Source organism: Tachysurus vachellii, chromosome 11 (assembly GCF_030014155.1).
Source record: "Tachysurus vachellii isolate PV-2020 chromosome 11, HZAU_Pvac_v1, whole genome shotgun sequence".
Classification (NCBI taxonomy): Eukaryota; Metazoa; Chordata; class Actinopteri; order Siluriformes; family Bagridae; genus Tachysurus; species Tachysurus vachellii.
In genome coordinates, this window is record NC_083470.1 from 21,656,841 (window position 1) to 21,673,897 (window position 17,057).

Sequence of the window (17,057 nt, forward strand, 5' to 3'; positions counted from 1 at the left end):
TTACTCTGTTCTTCTTCTTCCTGCCATTCTCTCACTCACTCACTCTCATTATCCGAACTACCTCGGGTCACGGGGAGCCTGTGCTCAGGCGTCATCGGGCATCAAGGCAGGATACACCCTGGACAGAGTGCCAACCCATCCCAGGGCACACACACACACTACAGACAATTTTCCAGAGATGCCAATCAACCTACCATGCATGTCTTTGGACCGGGGGAGGAAACCGGAGTACCCGGAGGAAACCCCAGAGGCACGGGGAGAACATGCAAACTCCACACACACAAGGTGGAGGCGGGAATCGAACCCTCAACCCTGGAGGTGTGAGGCGAACGTGTTAACCACTAAGCCACCGTGCCTCCCTTCCTGCCATTATCTTTTTCAATTTGGACTGGATAAGCTTTCAGTAAGTTTAACTGTTTTAGGCTAAAACTGCCACCGTCAGGGAAGACAAACTCTTAGTTTAATGTTAAAGTTTTTGTCTTAGTCTCTTAGTCTCTATCTGTACTCTGTGTTATGTGTGTGTACTTTTTTGTTGGTCTCTTTTTCTCTTGTCTTTTCCCCTAACCTGCTTTGCTCTCTGGAGTGTCTACGCCGAGCTTGTCAACCCTTAGCGGCGGGTTTTCTTAAACCTTGCAAACAAGACACTTTTAACACCTAATCAGTGTCGTTTAGTGTCGTGCAAGAGTAAAAAAGTTTCACAGTTTATTGTGTTCTACAAAGAAGACATGTAAAAGCAAAACATAATCAATCATTGGCTTAAATGCACAACGCCTGCTCATCTCCTGATCAAGCTTGTCTTACCAAGGTCTACTAAAAGCTGTTTATGAGCCTAAGTCCCGCCAACTCGTCTCCAGTCCCCTCTGCCCTTGTCATAATCTAAGAAAACAACCACTGGCAATGACAATTTCTAGTCACAATAACTACCAATCATGAGCATAGAAGGACAAGACCTTACACACATCTCTAAAGTAAAAATGTCCACCACACATGTCTATGTAACCAGCATTCCCAGTCAATGGGTATTAAATTGATATACTGAGATTTGCACCTGTAAGATATATGAGCAAAGAAGGTTGTGAAACTTCATCTTTATTGTTTAACATTTGTTTGCTTAGTCATGAAGAATTTGGGGAAATTGGCTCAAAGTTACATCTCGTATTTATACCTTCATATTCATTCATTCATTCGTTCATTCATTCATTCATCTTCTACCGCTTATCCGAACTATCTTGGGTCACAGGGAGCCTGTGCCTATCTCAGGCGTCATTGGGCATCAAGGCAGGATACACCCTGGATGGAGTGCCAACCCATCGCAGGGCACACACACACACACACACACTCATTCACTCACGCAATCACACATTAGGGACAATTTTCATACCTTCATATTGACTCTTTTTAATATTTATGTTAAAGATATGATTGAATAGCTTCTTGTTCCTAGTCACTCAGGTGTACAAAAAACTATTTTTTTAAATATCAATAGGAATTTACTTTAACTACGCTTTACAAATTCATCATGGTGGCATAGATATTTATGAGAGATTCTTTTTCATATAAAACTCTTGTGTTTGCAATTGTTTGATTTACAAACGATCAAAAGCTTAAAAAGTTACATGCTGATTTGTCACGTAGTAAGAAGTCAGATTTCTGCTTTCTCTGTTTTGAATGTCGTGTTCTGTTCCAGTCAGGAGTCGAATTGTGAGTGTTTTATATTGAGCAGGTTGAGGTTTCTTTTTACTCTAGCTATGAGACAGAGGAGCTTGTTGATGTACTCAAAAACAACCCCTGAAACGTTTTCTAATTACATTCAGGTAAAAAGATCTGAGCTCGCTATCCCTGCTCTCTGGTTACACTAGTGGATCAGAGAGTTTTAGGAGCGAGCAGGTCTGTTTTGACTCGGCTCCCTTTCTCCATCAGGGAAATTGATCCCTTTGAGCTGCTCAGTCTGCTGATAAACTCTAGAAGTGTTTAATCGTATGCAGTAAACAATCGCTTCTGTTTTAGATACTTTTCTAAATTCATGCCACGATTATATCGTCAGCATGAGAATTTGAGTGTAAATGATATTCAAAGGTTCTTGCTATTAAGTACATACCCATTTTTTTGCAAGAAACTATGCACTCAAGCTGACTCCACAGGTTTGTGCATAATCTGACGAAGAATATTAGATCAAATCAGTGTTGTCTGAATATGTTCAGAATAGCTATGCCTCAAGATCGTGGGTAGAAGATTAATATGTTCTGTCATATGACCCTGTTAACCCATTTACATTTCCAGCATTTGGCAGACGCTTTTATCCAGAGCGACTTACGTTATCTCATTTTTTGTAATACAACTGAGCAATTGAGGGTTAAGGGCTTTGCTCAGGGGCCCAACAGTGGCAGCCTGGTGGACCTGGGATTCGAACTCACAACCTTCCAAGGAAACATCTATTGAATAAAATAAAAGTATAGATAGTCATAATCTCATTGGTTCCTGGATTTTTCGGAAATAAAATGTTATTTAAAAATGATTCATTTGTCTGAAATGGATTAACATGGTTTATTAATGTTTAAGTGCCTGTTTTTGTTTTTTTTTATTTATTTTTTTTTATAATAAATTGACTTTAGATTTTCAAAGGTTAAATGTCACCACATTTAATGTTAAATGTTAGACTTATTCTAAAAGAAGACTTAAAAGTCGAATGAGAACGTGAAAGGTGTGAGTGATAAAATATAATGAGTTTTGTACGGTTTGAAGTGGCTTTATCACTTCATCTATAACAATAGTGACAACAATAAATATAAATCAGCTCTGGTTTATTTGAGAAGCTTCTTGCTGCTCCACAGCCCCCTCTTGTGGTAGAAAAGGGAATTTCACTTTAGATGAGCGGCTCAGATAAAGAGCGACCTGTTTGCTGTAGATGTGAAAGCTGTTGCTGGTCAGTGAGGACAGCTCGCTCATGGAGTGACACCAGGTGAGTTCATCTTAACAACACTAAGTAAAGTGACTTAAGGGTTTAAGGGAAATAAGCGCAGAGGTTTTGTAGAGGCATTTAGTGTGAACTTGGTCAGTGGAGCATCACACATGCTCTGAGACATGCTTTAGATCACACACTTTTTCTCTGTACACATTTAATATGATGATGTTTTTTTAAACAAGTCATTTATTTACAGTGTTATTTTAATGTCACAGCTTTATTGCTGCAACAGCTAAATGATGAAGACCTTTGTGTCCACTTTCTGCTCTTAAATCCAATGATCCAATTACATGAGTTTAATAATGAGGTAGATTTTACATGTTGTATCAGATTTGCTGCACATATTTACCTGAGATAAATCGTGAATAATTAATAATTAATAATTAGCCCTGGATGAATTATACATCTCCCACTTAGGTGAAATTTAATCTCTCCTCTCCTCTCTTCTCGCTCTCTCTTTTATGTTCATTGGCAACCCCAAAACACTGCCACACACACATACACAAATACACACATACACACACACATACGCACACACATACACACACATACACACACACACACATACTGTATATACACACACACATATATACAAACACACATACGCATATACATATATACACACACACAACACACACACATACACTCACACATATACACACACACACACACACACCTGACCCCCTGCAGTTTCCCAGCATGCAGCAGGAGCTGTGGCTCAGAGCCAAATCTCAGGTGATCGCCTCCCTGAAAGCAGTGTGTGCAATGAGGGCAGCCGCCTCTCACCCTCCTCCACCACCGTACGAGCTTGAGCTGAAGAGCGCTCTTTCCTCCAGTGATGGCAGCTCTCTGAGACCAACACACCTCAGGACTCGGGTGACCAACGGCACGTTAAGCAACAGTCATGGGTTTCCACAGGGCCATAACAGAGGTCAGTGTGTTAGAACATTTCACATACTCATTAAATATCACTACACTCTATTATATACACATTAGACAGAAATTAGAAAGGAAATGTTTGTTCTGCTACGAAAGGCCACTGTTTGAAAGGCAAAAGAGATTTAAAAAAGTCATTTATAGTTGGCTTTTTTGTGTCTTCTGTTGGATGTGAGGTGAATTGCAGTTTCAGCATTTCCTCTGAAACTATAAGTGCCTTGTGTTTGAGTTTGTGAGTTGTGTTTTAATGAAAAAGGAGCAGCTCTGTTCAGCTCGGAGATCATTTACAGGCCAGAAATAAATGAACTTATATACTGCATGACAATAATAATGCAGCTTTATAAATATTTGTAAAGTTGCATATTTATTAAGGAACAATATATATTTTACAACATTTAACATGTAATTATTTGATATAGTTTAAATAATTAGAAAGTAATATTACAATATTATATATGTATAGAAAAGGAAGTAAATGAAATTTTAATTATAAAAGCTACCGGTGAATAAAAACAGAAGACGAGGAAAGTAAAATTAGACAAATACTACAAATTGTAGCTTCAAGGATATTTTTGGTGTTTTATAAATATTAATAATAAATGTTAATATAATAATGTTTAACCTCTTGAGACCCGAATGTCCTCATATGAGGACATAACATTTTCTCACACTTCATTGTCTGTATATATTTATTGTACCAACCTTATATGAGGACTGTTAGGTATAATACTTTTGCCAAACTGCTTCCTTGAAAACACTGATTAAATTTATAGTTATCAGCTATGAATTAAGAGAAACAGTCAGTAGAAATTGTAATGTACACAACAGTAGCATACGGGTCTCAGGAGGTTAATAAAGAAAAATAATAATAATAATAATAATAATAATAATAATAATAATAATATTTAATTAAGCAAAAAACAAAACAAAAAGTAAACAATATAAAGTCAAAATTCATGTGTTTCAATTTATCCCAGAAAATGCAGATAAACCAAGTACTGGTGAGAGTCCGAGGAATCTAAACAACCCAGTGAAGGCTTCGAGGAGCCATCAGGAGCTGCACAGAGAGCTGCTTATGGCCCACAGGAAGTAAGAGCAGTACTCTTCATCTCCGTTTACCATCTCTATAAGGAAAGCTCTAGCCAGCCACTCAGTTAGAAGGGAATTGCCAGCTTTTCAAAAATCGCAGAAGCATTGAATCGAGGTCGGTTAAAAATTGATGGCAGTCTCGTTCTCTCGCTCTCGTATTTTGTGTCACACAAACTACGCTCGGCCTCACGGGCTGCAATCATACACCGGCTCAGAGGAGCGCTGTGTCAGGCGCTGTAATGACAGACATGCACCTCGTAGGATAGCTCTTCTTTACAGCACTGAGATATCACAGAGACAGCAGAGCAACATTAGACTGGATTGGTTAAAACCAGTGCTCAGTTTAGTCTTGGCTACAGAATGGCGTAAGCAGTTAAACTGTAATACAACTATAACAAGTGACGAGTAACAACTACGCCATGCTGCAATGATGCTAACTTACAGCACTGGAGAAACATCCAACCTGATTGATCAGAAGATGCTGATAAATTTTATTTAAAAGCAACTCTGTCAGCAAGACAAAGCTGCAAGACAAAGCTTAGGTTTATATTAATGCTCTCGTTCTTGTAGGTTTCTGTTTCTATGGTAACTGTTTACTTGTTCCCAGGGACATGGATTGTAAACATGGTGATGTTTCCTAGGAGGAATCTTTTATTTCACATTTAGGTCTCCAGAGTAAGAGCCGAAGGTTCTTTCTTTATGTTTTTTTTTTTTTTTGAAAAAAAAAATATATACACTGTAAATTGATTCTCTATGACTTGTGAATTTTTTTTGTAAAACTTTAATAATAATAATAAGAAGAAGAAGAAGAAGAAGAAGAAGATTTTCAGAAATAATATTTTCTAAAAATAAAATGGCTTGAAGATATATAAAGACCTGAATGTTGAAATTTTAGCTTACTGTCAATCCATTTTTAATATTTTTAATATACTACTTTTTAATATTTAGACAGAATTAAAATGTAAACATCATGCAATTTTATGTAAAATGTAAAAATAGACATTAAAAAAAGATGTGACATAGTGGTTTGCATGTTTGCTCCACACATCCAGGGTTAGTGTTTGATTTCTCTGCCCTGTGTGTGTGGAGTTGCATGTTCTCCCGGTATTTTAGGGGTTTCCTCTGGGTTCTCCAGTTCACCTAATCGAAGATGACGGCGTGAAACCTTTAGTAGTTCTTTTCTCTTTCATTCTGTAATTCTTCTAGTATGCCTGGTTGTGTTTTGTGTTTGACTCTTTCGGGGAGGGCAGGGGTCTGGCAGTGTGCTGTAAACCCGAGCTGCAGATGGTTCTGGAGAGGAGGAAGAAGGAGCAGACCCAGAGAGAGGAGGGGGAACAGTGCAGGAGCCCATTGGAGCAGGTTCTCCTCCAACGACAACAGAAGCAGCAGGAGGTGACGGTCAGCACCATTTTTAAGTCCTCATTCTAATCGATGGGATGGAGACTGTTATTATATACATGCAATGTGTTCTATAGTTATACATAATATACATGTATACAGTTAAGGAATAATAAGGAATGAAGGAATGAGGAAAAATTCTACTCAAAATTTCAGCAACTGTGAGAAAAATATCTTCTCAAAAGAGACTAGGCCCATTTTGAAGTTCCCTAAAGGTTTCTATGGATTGATAATGATTCTTCATTTTTTTATTTTTTTAATAATACCCTTTCTGAAAGGGAAAAACTCTTATACAGTTATATATTTATACCCTTTTGGCTGATAAACGGACTCTTGAGATTGTAATATTCAGATTATAGCCTATAAGAAGGGTTCAAAAAACTTTAAGAAAATTGTAGGCAGTGATCCGAGAAAGGTTTTATAAATGTATAAATGAAAGAATCACAAAGTGTGTGTGTGTGTGTGTGTGTGTGTGTGTGTGTGTGTGTGTGTGTGTGTGTGTGCACCCTTATGCTCTTTGGTGTGTCCTTTTCCACCTTACAGAAAGAAAAGGAACAAGAAGAGAAGATACGGCACGAGATACAGCTTCTGGAGTTTATCCGAGTGCGACAGAATTTGAGGAAAGTGCATTCAGCGCTACACAAGAACACCACCTCCTGAATATCAGCCACATCAGAGGAAGGTTGTGACAGGGCAAAGAGATCTGCTCTTGTTATAACCTTCAAAAGGACTGAATGGGAGTTTTGCATTTTGAACACCACTGTAGCTGAAATTCCTATATTTGTGTTTGCCTCTGTGTCCAGACGTATGTTTAAAAATCCTGATACAACACCATAATTTATCTCTGCCTTAAAATTCAAGGTTTTATAGCACCACATGCTTTGGATACAGGGAAAAAACACCATTGAAGACTTGCATTTTAATCTTTATAACAGACGTAATCTTCAGTGTCTTGTTTATTTTGTAATGAAATTCTGAGTTGACTTTTTTAGTTTAGACATCTTTCATTTCATGTTGTTCTACTTCCACTTTAGTTAATGATTTCACTTTATAACCCACAACAACATCAGAAGATCTGCAGATAGTTGTGCCATTTAGATATACAGTATGCTGCGTTTGACTTAGTGGTGTCTCGCAGGTTGGAATGATTTGATTTTGTATGCAATGCTTTCAACATACAAAGTGGGAAAACAACATGGGGTCGCTTCATGTTCATTGACTGGAAAGGAACTTTTAGTTGAGAAATTCATGAGTAGGAATTTAACGTTAAGGTGGTGTTTTCTTCGGCTTCGTCTGGTTAGAGGACGGGAATTTCAAGCTGCAACCACAAACTCAGCACAACTCTAAGGGTGCGTTCGAGGAAACTTAGTGACTTGTAATTCCTTGTAATCGATACAACCTACAGATTGTTGTTGGTATACCTCAAGTTCAATTTCAGACAATTAATGTTGACGCATGAGAAGGAATAATGTAAATGTCCCAACAATGAACAAATGACCCACAGCATCTCTATACAGACACCACAAATCATTCTAAACCTCTATTTTAATGTTTTAAAGTGTTTTTCTTTCATATTTAACTTTACAGATACTGTCAGTGTTGTCTTTTGTTCTAACCTGTGGGTGTTAAATATGTGGGTGACTTTTTTTTTTTTTTTTTTTGACCTACATTTGAAATAAAGTGGAGAGAATACAAATTTGCTTCATAAACACGAAATATAACATGAGGGCAAAGTCAAAACAATTAACATGAGAATAAAAGCAGCAGACATGCGCAGTGCGAGCGCTTCCAAACACACCAGGATTATTTGTGTTCTCATCTGATTGGGTAAAGAGCGATTGTAACTGACCAATGAAAGCAGGAGGCTGTTGTACACGTGATCAGGACGTGTTTTGGTCATATGATGTGTGTTGTGCACTTTTATGGTTCAGCTTGTTTTACTCTACAGAGTTTAAGGAAAAGCGAACAGACAAAGTGATATAAGCAGCAAGGAAAAGAAGTCTTTGTGCATTTTCATTTGGACAGGTAATTGTTTAAAATCGTAACTTTATTAGTATAAAGATTGTTATTGATGTTATTGAAGGCAGTCACCAAGGTGTGTCAGTGTATTAAGGAGTGTGTGTGTGTGTGTGTGTGTGTGTGTGTGTGTGTGTGTGTGTGTGTGTGTGTGTGTGTGTGTGTGTGTGTGTGTGTGTGTGTGTGTGTGTGTGTGTGTGTGTGAGTGAGAGAGTGTGTGTGTGAGTGAGAGAGAGAGTGTGTGTGAGAGAGAGTGTGTGTGAGAGAGAGTGTGTGTGAGAGAGAGAGTGTGTGTGTGTGTGTGTGTGTGTGAGTGAGAGAGTGTGTGTGTGAGTGAGAGAGTGTGTGTGTGAGTGAGAGAGTGTGTGTGTGAGTGAGAGAGTGTGTGTGTGAGTGAGAGAGAGAGTGTGTGTGAGAGAGAGTGTGTGTGAGAGAGAGTGTGTGTGAGAGAGAGTGTGTGTGAGAGAGAGTGTGTGTGAGAGAGAGTGTGTGTGAGAGAGTGTGAGAGAGTGTGTGAGAGTGTGTGAGAGTGAGTGAGTGTGTGTGAGAGAGAGTGTGTGTGAGAGAGAGAGTGTGTGTGAGAGAGAGTGTGTGTGAGAGAGAGTGTGTGTGAGAGAGAGTGTGTGTGAGAGAGTGTGTGTGTGAGAGTGTGTGTGTGTGAGAGTGTGTGTGTGTGAGAGAGTGTGTGTGTGAGAGAGTGTGTGTGTGAGAGAGTGTGTGTGTGAGAGAGTGTGTGTGTGAGAGAGTGTGTGTGTGAGAGAGTGTGTGTGTGAGAGAGTGTGTGAGAGTGAGTGAGTGTGTGAGAGTGAGTGAGTGTGTGAGAGAGAGTGTGTGAGAGAGAGTGTGTGTGTGAGAGAGAGTGTGTGTGTGAGAGAGAGTGTGTGTGAGAGAGTGTGTGTGTGAGAGAGTGTGTGTGTGAGAGAGTGTGTGTGAGAGAGTGTGTGTGTGAGAGAGTGTGTGTGAGAGAGTGTGTGTGTGAGAGAGTGAGTGTGTGTCTGTGAGTGTGTCTGTGAGAGTGTGTGTGTTTGAGTGAGTGTGTGTGTGAGTGAGTGTGTGTGTGAGATAGATAGATAGATAGATAGATAGATAGATAGATAGATAGATAGATAGATAGATAGATAGATAGATAGATAGATAGAAATGCGCTGGAAAAACACTCATCACATTAGTGCAGCCTTTGCTTCTGGATCTCAGTACATTTAGTCATTAATGCTGTTTGCGGAACAATGAAGCAGAAAGCACACATTCTACATTAGTTTGCTTTCATCAGGTTTTATCTGGGTCTTTCTTAAAAACAAGTTGGGATAGGAATAGGGAGAGGGAATTCTATTTAAAGAGATAAATATAGGAATATTAGTTGTTAACTGCGCACTAACATTTTACAATGAATCTCCAAACACAAAGAATATCAGGAAGTCAGAAAGTTCCAAATGAAAAGTGGAACAATAGAAACAGAAATAATGCAAACTCAGGAGAAAAAAGACAGACCGGATCTGTTTAGAGGATATGAAAGAGATCGAAGGTCAGGAAAAAGTCTTTAGTAAGAGTTTAGTAATGTCAGATTTATAAAGGCAAACATTAGAGATATTGTTTGTTGAACTTTATTCTTAAGGGCTTTATTTCTGCAAAAAAAAAACTTTGAAATCTTTTTTAATGTATTTTAATAAACTGATAGGTGTTAATACTGAACAATAAAATACCATCCTACTAGCATGTATCCAGGATAATGATAGTGTAGTCCTGTGTACTGTTAACTGTTTTCAGGCACAAAGATGGCGGAGTTGTTGAAGCAGTATCGTGAGAGAATACGCACTGAGCTGGACAGAGTTGTGGATTTCTGGCTGAAATACTCTCATGACGAGCAATATGGGTGAATATCATCAAGTTATTATCAATGTGTTCTCTATAATTGGCCTCAAAGCTAAATGCAGCATGTATGACATATATCCATATATCTGTCCACTCTACAGTATGTTCGTATGTAATGTAGTTTGCAATGCCAGAGATTTCTCTCTCAATCAATCAATCAATCAATACAGAAACATCTTTTACTTTTACGATCCGTTTAGGAACATTTATTCAGGATTAATAATCGTAATGTTTCTAATCTCTGCCTCTGTCACAGTGGGTTTTTTACCTGCATTGGGAAAGATGGGAAGATCTACGACGAGCTGAAGTATGTGTGGTTGCAGGGCAGACAGGTACGAATAGCGAAATATTCCTGTGTAGTATTATTGATGGTTAATATGTTTCCTACTAGTACTCTGGTTTCCTCAAAGACATGCTGATGGGTGGATGTGTGACTATAAATCGTACCTAGGTGGGAATGAGTGTGTGAAAGTGTGTGTGCATGTTTGATAGACTTATCTGACCTACCCTGTATTCCCGGGATATCCAATATGGGCTTGAGCAGGGCTGAAGATGAATGAATTAGTTGATGTAGAATTGTTTGTCTTGAACAGATGCAGGATTTAATGATATGTTACTAGATTGTAAATGTTTAAACACCACATGTACATGTTTAATGTGTATATAAAGGAAATGCTCTCGTAGGTGTGGATGTACTGCAGGCTGTACCGCACCGTGCCGAGGTTTCGTAGGCCAGACATCCTTCAAGCTGCCAAATTAGGTAATATTATCCTTTAGAAATTATACAACTACGTAACAACTATAAGAAAGCAAAACTGCACATTCTGACTATTTTCTACTTATTAGATTCAATTTAAGAAATTTAACAAAAACATAAATGTTATGAGAGAGTTAACATCCTTAAACCTCTGATATTGCTAACATGTTCATTACAATTGTCACATAAAACCTGATTAAAGACATGGTTTAGTTCTTAAATAAGTGGGGTTATTAATTAAACACAGTGTCTTGTTACAGGCTAATCTCGTCTCACCACATATTTGTGACTAGAAATTGCGATAAGGAATGAAGTGATCCAGTGATTTGTGATTCAGGAGGTGAGTTTCTCCAGAGATTTGCACGAGTGCGTTCGTCGGACGGTCCGGGAAAGTGTGCGTTCTGTCTGACGAGGGACGGCCGAGCTGTAAAGGTTCAGAGGACTATCTTCAGCGAGTGTTTCTACGTCATGGCTATGGATGAACTCTCAAGAGTCACAGGAGACAAAGCACTGCAGGTGGAAATGGGATTTAAAGTTCATGGTAGAAGTGAGAGATTTGATAAAAATATAATGTCACGACGCAGAGTAAAAGACTTCAAGGACACGTACACAAAATAGTAGTTATCTATTATGAAGTTTGTGTGTTGTTACTTGAGTAACAAGGAGTTAATCATAAAAGTACTGATACCCACAAGACCGTGATATAATGGACTGTGTTCAGAGTGTGTCACCCAAATGAGGTTCTAGTGTCACCCAAATGAGGTTCCCTTTTGAGTCTGGTTCCTCTTAAGGTTTCTTCCTCTTCCATAAGGGAGGTTTTCCTTGCCACAGTCACCTAAGGTTACAATATTAATCTTGAAACTTTTATTAATCTGAAACAATATTAATCTTGAAATGTTAACCTTTTTGTGCATTTACTTTTTACTGTTTTTTTGCAATATTTCTTCTGTTCTGTGAAGCTGCTTTGAGACAATCCATCCAATCGTTAAAAGCGCTATACAAATAAAATTTGAATCGGAAAAAGATACAGAAATCATACGAAATCAGAGGTGCGTCTCAGTTACACATGATCCTGTGGGGTTTTTTTTTTCTTCGTGGTAACGGCTTGAATAGAAAAGACTCCAGACTCTTTCTGACCATGTGTAGGATAAGCTCTAAAAAAATAAATGGAATCAATAATTAACTATATTGAGTTTGTGCTGAAATTATGAATAAAAGTCAGTAATAAAATGTGGTGTAAGTTAACCTGCCGTTCAGGTGTGTGATGTGCCGCATTCTGTTCTTCGCAGTCCGAAGCAGAGAGCATGATGGATCAGTTGGTGCACTGGGTTCGAGTCGACGCGTCAGGTCTCGGCCGTCCTCAGCTTCCTGGGGATCATCCTGTTAACAGTATGGCGGTTCCCATGATGCTCTTGTGCCTTGTGGATCAGCTGACAGAGGGCAGGGCAGAGCTTGCAGAGAAATATGCAGAGTTGGGTAACTGGTGTGTGTCTCAGATCCGGCAGCATGTACAGGTGTGTAAAGTTTGTATAATGACAAAGTAGCACACATTTATACAGATCCATGTTTTGCTTTTCTTTGTCTGACTGTCTGGACTTAATTATACATAAAATACGAATCGTCATGTTGCTGCTTTAGTGTTTTGTGAATCACGTCGTTCTTGCTGTGTTGCTCATTAGAGAGATGGAAAGGCCATTCTTGAAAACGTGTCTCCGGAGGGAACGGAGCTGCCAGGCTGTCAGGGACGGCTACAGAACCCAGGTAGTTCACCAAAGGACTAGAATTTTCGGTCTTTTCAACAATTTTGAAAATGTATTTTTCTCCATAGACGAAGCTTCCTAATATTTCTGCAATTAGTGACCTTTTTAATGAAATGAATTCTCCAGTGATTTCAGCTTAACCTCCATCCACCACATGTGTAGCCTACATGCAAATACCACAAACAAGACATTTTACACATTTCCCTTTACTGAGAATTGCAATCTTCACTTACAGTGTATGTCCAAGGCATGGCTATTTAACTAAAACATCGTAATGTCCAGCTGCATAGAAGGTTCTTGCTTATAATCGTCTATATAAGTGAGTGATGTGACTGAATGGAAACGTCTGTTGCCTCTCAAATGCTTGGGTGGGTGGGTGACTTTAAACTCGACAATTGAAGAGGTTATGATTTGTTTGGTAGAGGGTATATATATATAGAGCTTATTTTAAGCATTTATTTTTAGCAAAATTAGCTACCTACAGTACAGGGTTAATAATCTTTGTGTTATTGTAATCTTAATATAAGAATTAGCAATGAAATCGGACTAGATTCGAGTCGATTATTATTATATTATTATTATTGTGTGTGTGTGGTATCTGCACATGTTTAGTGAATAATTACTTTTTTTTAAATAAAGTGTACAAATCAGTTGAACAGAGTGCTTTGGTCATTTACATGTTTTTATTCGCATAAGTAACCGAAGCGTAACGCCCTCCTTGCTCCCTGTCCTGTGCAGGTCATGCCTTGGAGGCTGGCTGGTTCCTGCTGCAGTACGCAAAGGCACGTGGAGACACAGAGCTGCAGAATGTGGCTGTGCAGAAGTTCATGGAGGTTCCCTTCCTCACTGGCTGGGACAAAGAACATGGAGGACTCTTTTACTTCCTAGACGCTGATGGTCACTGTCCCACACAGGTTCAAATGATAACTCAGTACAATTCAGTTAAAGTTTGATCAATAGACTGGTTTTAAATCTAAACTGACAAACTAGAATCGTGTCTCTGCTTTGTTTTACTGATTCTGTGTCACTTACATTATCGCTTCTTGCTGCGTTGTTTTCTGAAACTCAGTCTTACATCATATTGACTATTCATTAGCGATGTGTCGTTGAAAGCCAACATGCAGACACCATATGAAGCGTGCAAGCACAGATTGTTCATTCAAAAAAGTTGTGAAAAATGAATGAGTTTATACCATGAACTTCACACCATTTCGAAAAGATAGCATTTAGCTGATCCCTATAAGTGCTCACTGTCATACTAAACTCAGCAGCTTCCTTCTTCCATGAGGGAAGTAGAGCATCACATCGGCTTTGTTTCTAGGAGAAACCATTATAAAACACACAAAACGCACCTTCTCCTGGAAATCCTCCTTGGAAACTTCTGAAACGTTCCAGATTTCGTGTGCCGTGTCCATCAGGCGTTCAGCTAACGGTTTGTCGGGGTGACGTCTGAGGCTGAGACTGGTTGATTCGTATTACTGGTAGATATCACACACAGGACATGAGATGTTCCGTGTTGTCTGATTTTGTTGTGTAGCTGGAGTGGAACATGAAGCTGTGGTGGCCTCACTGTGAAGCTCTCATCTCTTATCTAATGGCCTACGATCACCTTCGAGATTCTGCAATGCTACAGAGATTCACGCAGGTCTACGACTACACCTTCACACACGTGAGTAACAGCACCAAAAATATCATGCCATCGTTTTAATTAGAAATATTTTTTTAATCAGATTTTTAAAAGCCTTTGTCTTGGCTGCCATCATCTCAAAGGTTCCTCTTTATAAATGCAGACCTATAACAGAAGTGTAAACACCACCACGTGTGTATATCATCACTGTTCTTTTCTCAGTTTCCTGACGAAGAGCACGGCGAGTGGTTCGGATATCTGAGTCAGCAGGGGAAAGTGGTGCTGGATTTTAAAGGGGGACCTTTCAAAGGTGAGCGCTGAGTATTAAGGCATAAGAGCTTTTATCAGATCCATCCACTTACTGAGCCTCAAGTTTTCTTAACTTCTTTTTTAACTTGTAATTAAATTGTCTTGGGGGGGCACGGTGGCTTAGTGGTTAGCAAGTTCGCCTCACACCTCCAGGGTCGGGGTTCGATTCCCGCCTCCACCTTGTGTGTGTGGAGTTTGCATGTTCTCCCTGTGCCTCAGGGGTTTCCTCCGGGTACTCCGGTTTCCTCCCCCGGTCCAAAGACATGCATGGTAGGTTGATTGGCATCTCTGGAAAATTGTCCCTAGTGTGTGATTGAGTGAATGGGTGTGTGTGTGTGTGTGTGTGTGTGTGCCCTGCGATGGGTTGGCACTCCGTCCAGGGTGTATCCTGCCTTGATGCCCAATGACGCCTGAGATAGGCACAGGCTCCCTGTGACCCGAGGTAGTTCGGATAAGCGGTAGAAGATGAATGAATGAATGAATGAATGAATAAATTGTCTTGCTGTATACATCTGGATCAAACATCTGGATCAACCAGATGTTTCTTGAACTGATTTCTGTACTTTTTCATCCAGGGTTCTTCCATGTTCCTCGATGTCTCTACATGTGTGAGAAGATGCTGGATCATCTGCTGGCGACACTCGAGTCCTAAATGTAACCACAATCTGATGGATGACATTTTATGTATTTTTTTTCCCCAAACCACTGTAATGTTATATGCTCACGCTCTGGCTCAGTACTGAGCCTACCTTTACTGTATACTGTAAAAGTGCCAATATAATATATAGTAAAGCGAACATTCCATGCACACACTAAACCCTGTTTATGAGCCAGAGGGAGGCTTAGATTTCATACATGACTTTTCAGGACAAAAAGCTTGAAGCATGTTTAATCAAAACTATTAACACTAAACTCAATTTTTTTCAGCTGGACACTGAAATCCTTCCAGCATTAAACTAGGTTAAACATTTAGCGTTAACTAAAAGAAAAACTCAAACTTTTGGATTCATCTGTATTGAAGAAAGCTTCACATCCAGAAAACTCAGCAGTTCTGTGGCCCAATGCTGGCCTTTTGTACATTGTACTGATGATCCAGATCAGAGGTAGTGGTTGTTCTTTCAGCTGCTCTGTATTCGGGGTCACCACAGCGGATCATCTGGTTTTATAGGTTTTATGCCAAATGCCCTTCATGACACAACCCTCCCATTTTATCCAGGCTTGGCACTGGCACTGAGAGTTAACTCTTCGGTGGCTGGGTTAGCTCCCTGCCTGGGAATCGATCCTGGGCTACAGCCATGAAAACGCGGGATCCTGCCGCTGGTCCACCAAAAGGCTATAATCCAAATCAGAGGTATTCAAGTAAATTTAGTAAATTTCCAAATACAAGATTTTCCTTGCTTATAACCAGCTAATATGCCTGAATGGTGATGATTGTTCCCATTTAACGCTCAACCGCTGATTAGCTTACATCTATGCCATTTTGTTAAATTGCTACTCAAACCAGAGACTAAAAAATCTCACAAGATATTTAGAATTTGTTCAATTTGTGCATTAGATTTTTATTTTTTTAAAGAGGATCTGATAAACAAGCCATGCTGGTTTACTGAACCATGGCCACATTTTCATAAGTTAATTCGTCCGCTCTAACTAAAGAACATCATATTGTCCAAATTCAGAAGGTTGGTCTGTCAGGTGAACTGAACCAGATTATTCTTAACTGGTACTTTAGATGCATTTTGACAGGGAAAAGAAACCTCTTGCCTATATCCTGTCCACTTTGTACACATCCTTTAGCATGCAGTTTATTGCACACATTAAAAAATGATTTATTTCACTGTGGCAAGTTTAGCATGCCAAATAAACGCAGGCCGGAATTTCATGGAAGTTTCTGGTCTAAAAGGTAATAACATTTCTGCCCTCTTGAAGTCATTCTAGACATTAATACTTACAAATATCTAGATGTCTGAGCTCTTTCCACAAATATCAAGATCTTAACCATCTACCTTAAAGCTTTTTCCAAGTCTTGTGTTTTACCAATGTATTTAGTTGTTGTTCTCGAATTTGTCTAAACATCTCAATTAAAGGACATATTTCACCACAGACTGTGTGATTTTTGGGGTCAGATTGTTGGGGTCAGATACTGAAGTGGCTTCAGTAATATTTAAAATGTCTACATCCCCACTTGTCATTAGACAAGTCCGATACAATCAACCAGCAAAACAATGGCAGACTTCCAACCTGGGCAATGATTGATTTCATCATTAGTATTTAAGTAAAGTCATACTTTTAGCCATTTATAGTTACATTTAATGAAGAAAATCAACTTCATTGGAT

General features: G+C 39.1%; 2 protein-coding genes across 5 annotated transcripts; both read left to right on the top strand.

Annotated features, from left to right (window-relative positions):
- Positions 1 to 2,904: 2,904 nt before the first annotated feature.
- On the top strand, positions 2,905 to 7,052 carry si:ch211-218o21.4 (probable serine/threonine-protein kinase irlA). The gene is made up of 5 exons (XM_060881134.1): positions 2,905 to 2,959; positions 3,653 to 3,893; positions 4,876 to 4,987; positions 6,238 to 6,385; positions 6,929 to 7,052. Exons 2-5 carry the CDS (start codon positions 3,662 to 3,664, stop codon positions 7,043 to 7,045), a joined length of 609 nt encoding a protein of 202 aa, XP_060737117.1. The 5' UTR covers positions 2,905 to 2,959; positions 3,653 to 3,661; the 3' UTR covers positions 7,046 to 7,052.
- Positions 7,053 to 7,552: 500 nt separating this feature from the next.
- On the top strand, positions 7,553 to 16,823 carry renbp (renin binding protein). 4 transcript variants are annotated; one of them, XM_060881131.1, is made up of 12 exons: positions 7,553 to 7,734; positions 8,334 to 8,410; positions 10,166 to 10,271; positions 10,527 to 10,602; positions 10,955 to 11,030; positions 11,365 to 11,543; positions 12,317 to 12,541; positions 12,707 to 12,788; positions 13,526 to 13,701; positions 14,325 to 14,456; positions 14,637 to 14,724; positions 15,299 to 16,823. In XM_060881131.1, the coding sequence occupies exons 3-12, from the start codon at positions 10,174 to 10,176 to the stop codon at positions 15,373 to 15,375; spliced, it is 1,209 nt and encodes a 402-aa protein (XP_060737114.1). In that variant the 5' UTR covers positions 7,553 to 7,734; positions 8,334 to 8,410; positions 10,166 to 10,173; the 3' UTR covers positions 15,376 to 16,823. The 4 variants fall into 4 exon arrangements, with proteins under 4 accessions (XP_060737114.1, XP_060737113.1, XP_060737115.1 ...); XM_060881130.1 differs by lacking the exon at positions 7,553 to 7,734 and having other exon boundaries at positions 8,259 to 8,410; XM_060881132.1 differs by lacking the exon at positions 7,553 to 7,734 and having other exon boundaries at positions 8,329 to 8,410; positions 10,140 to 10,271.
- Positions 16,824 to 17,057: the final 234 nt, after the last annotated feature.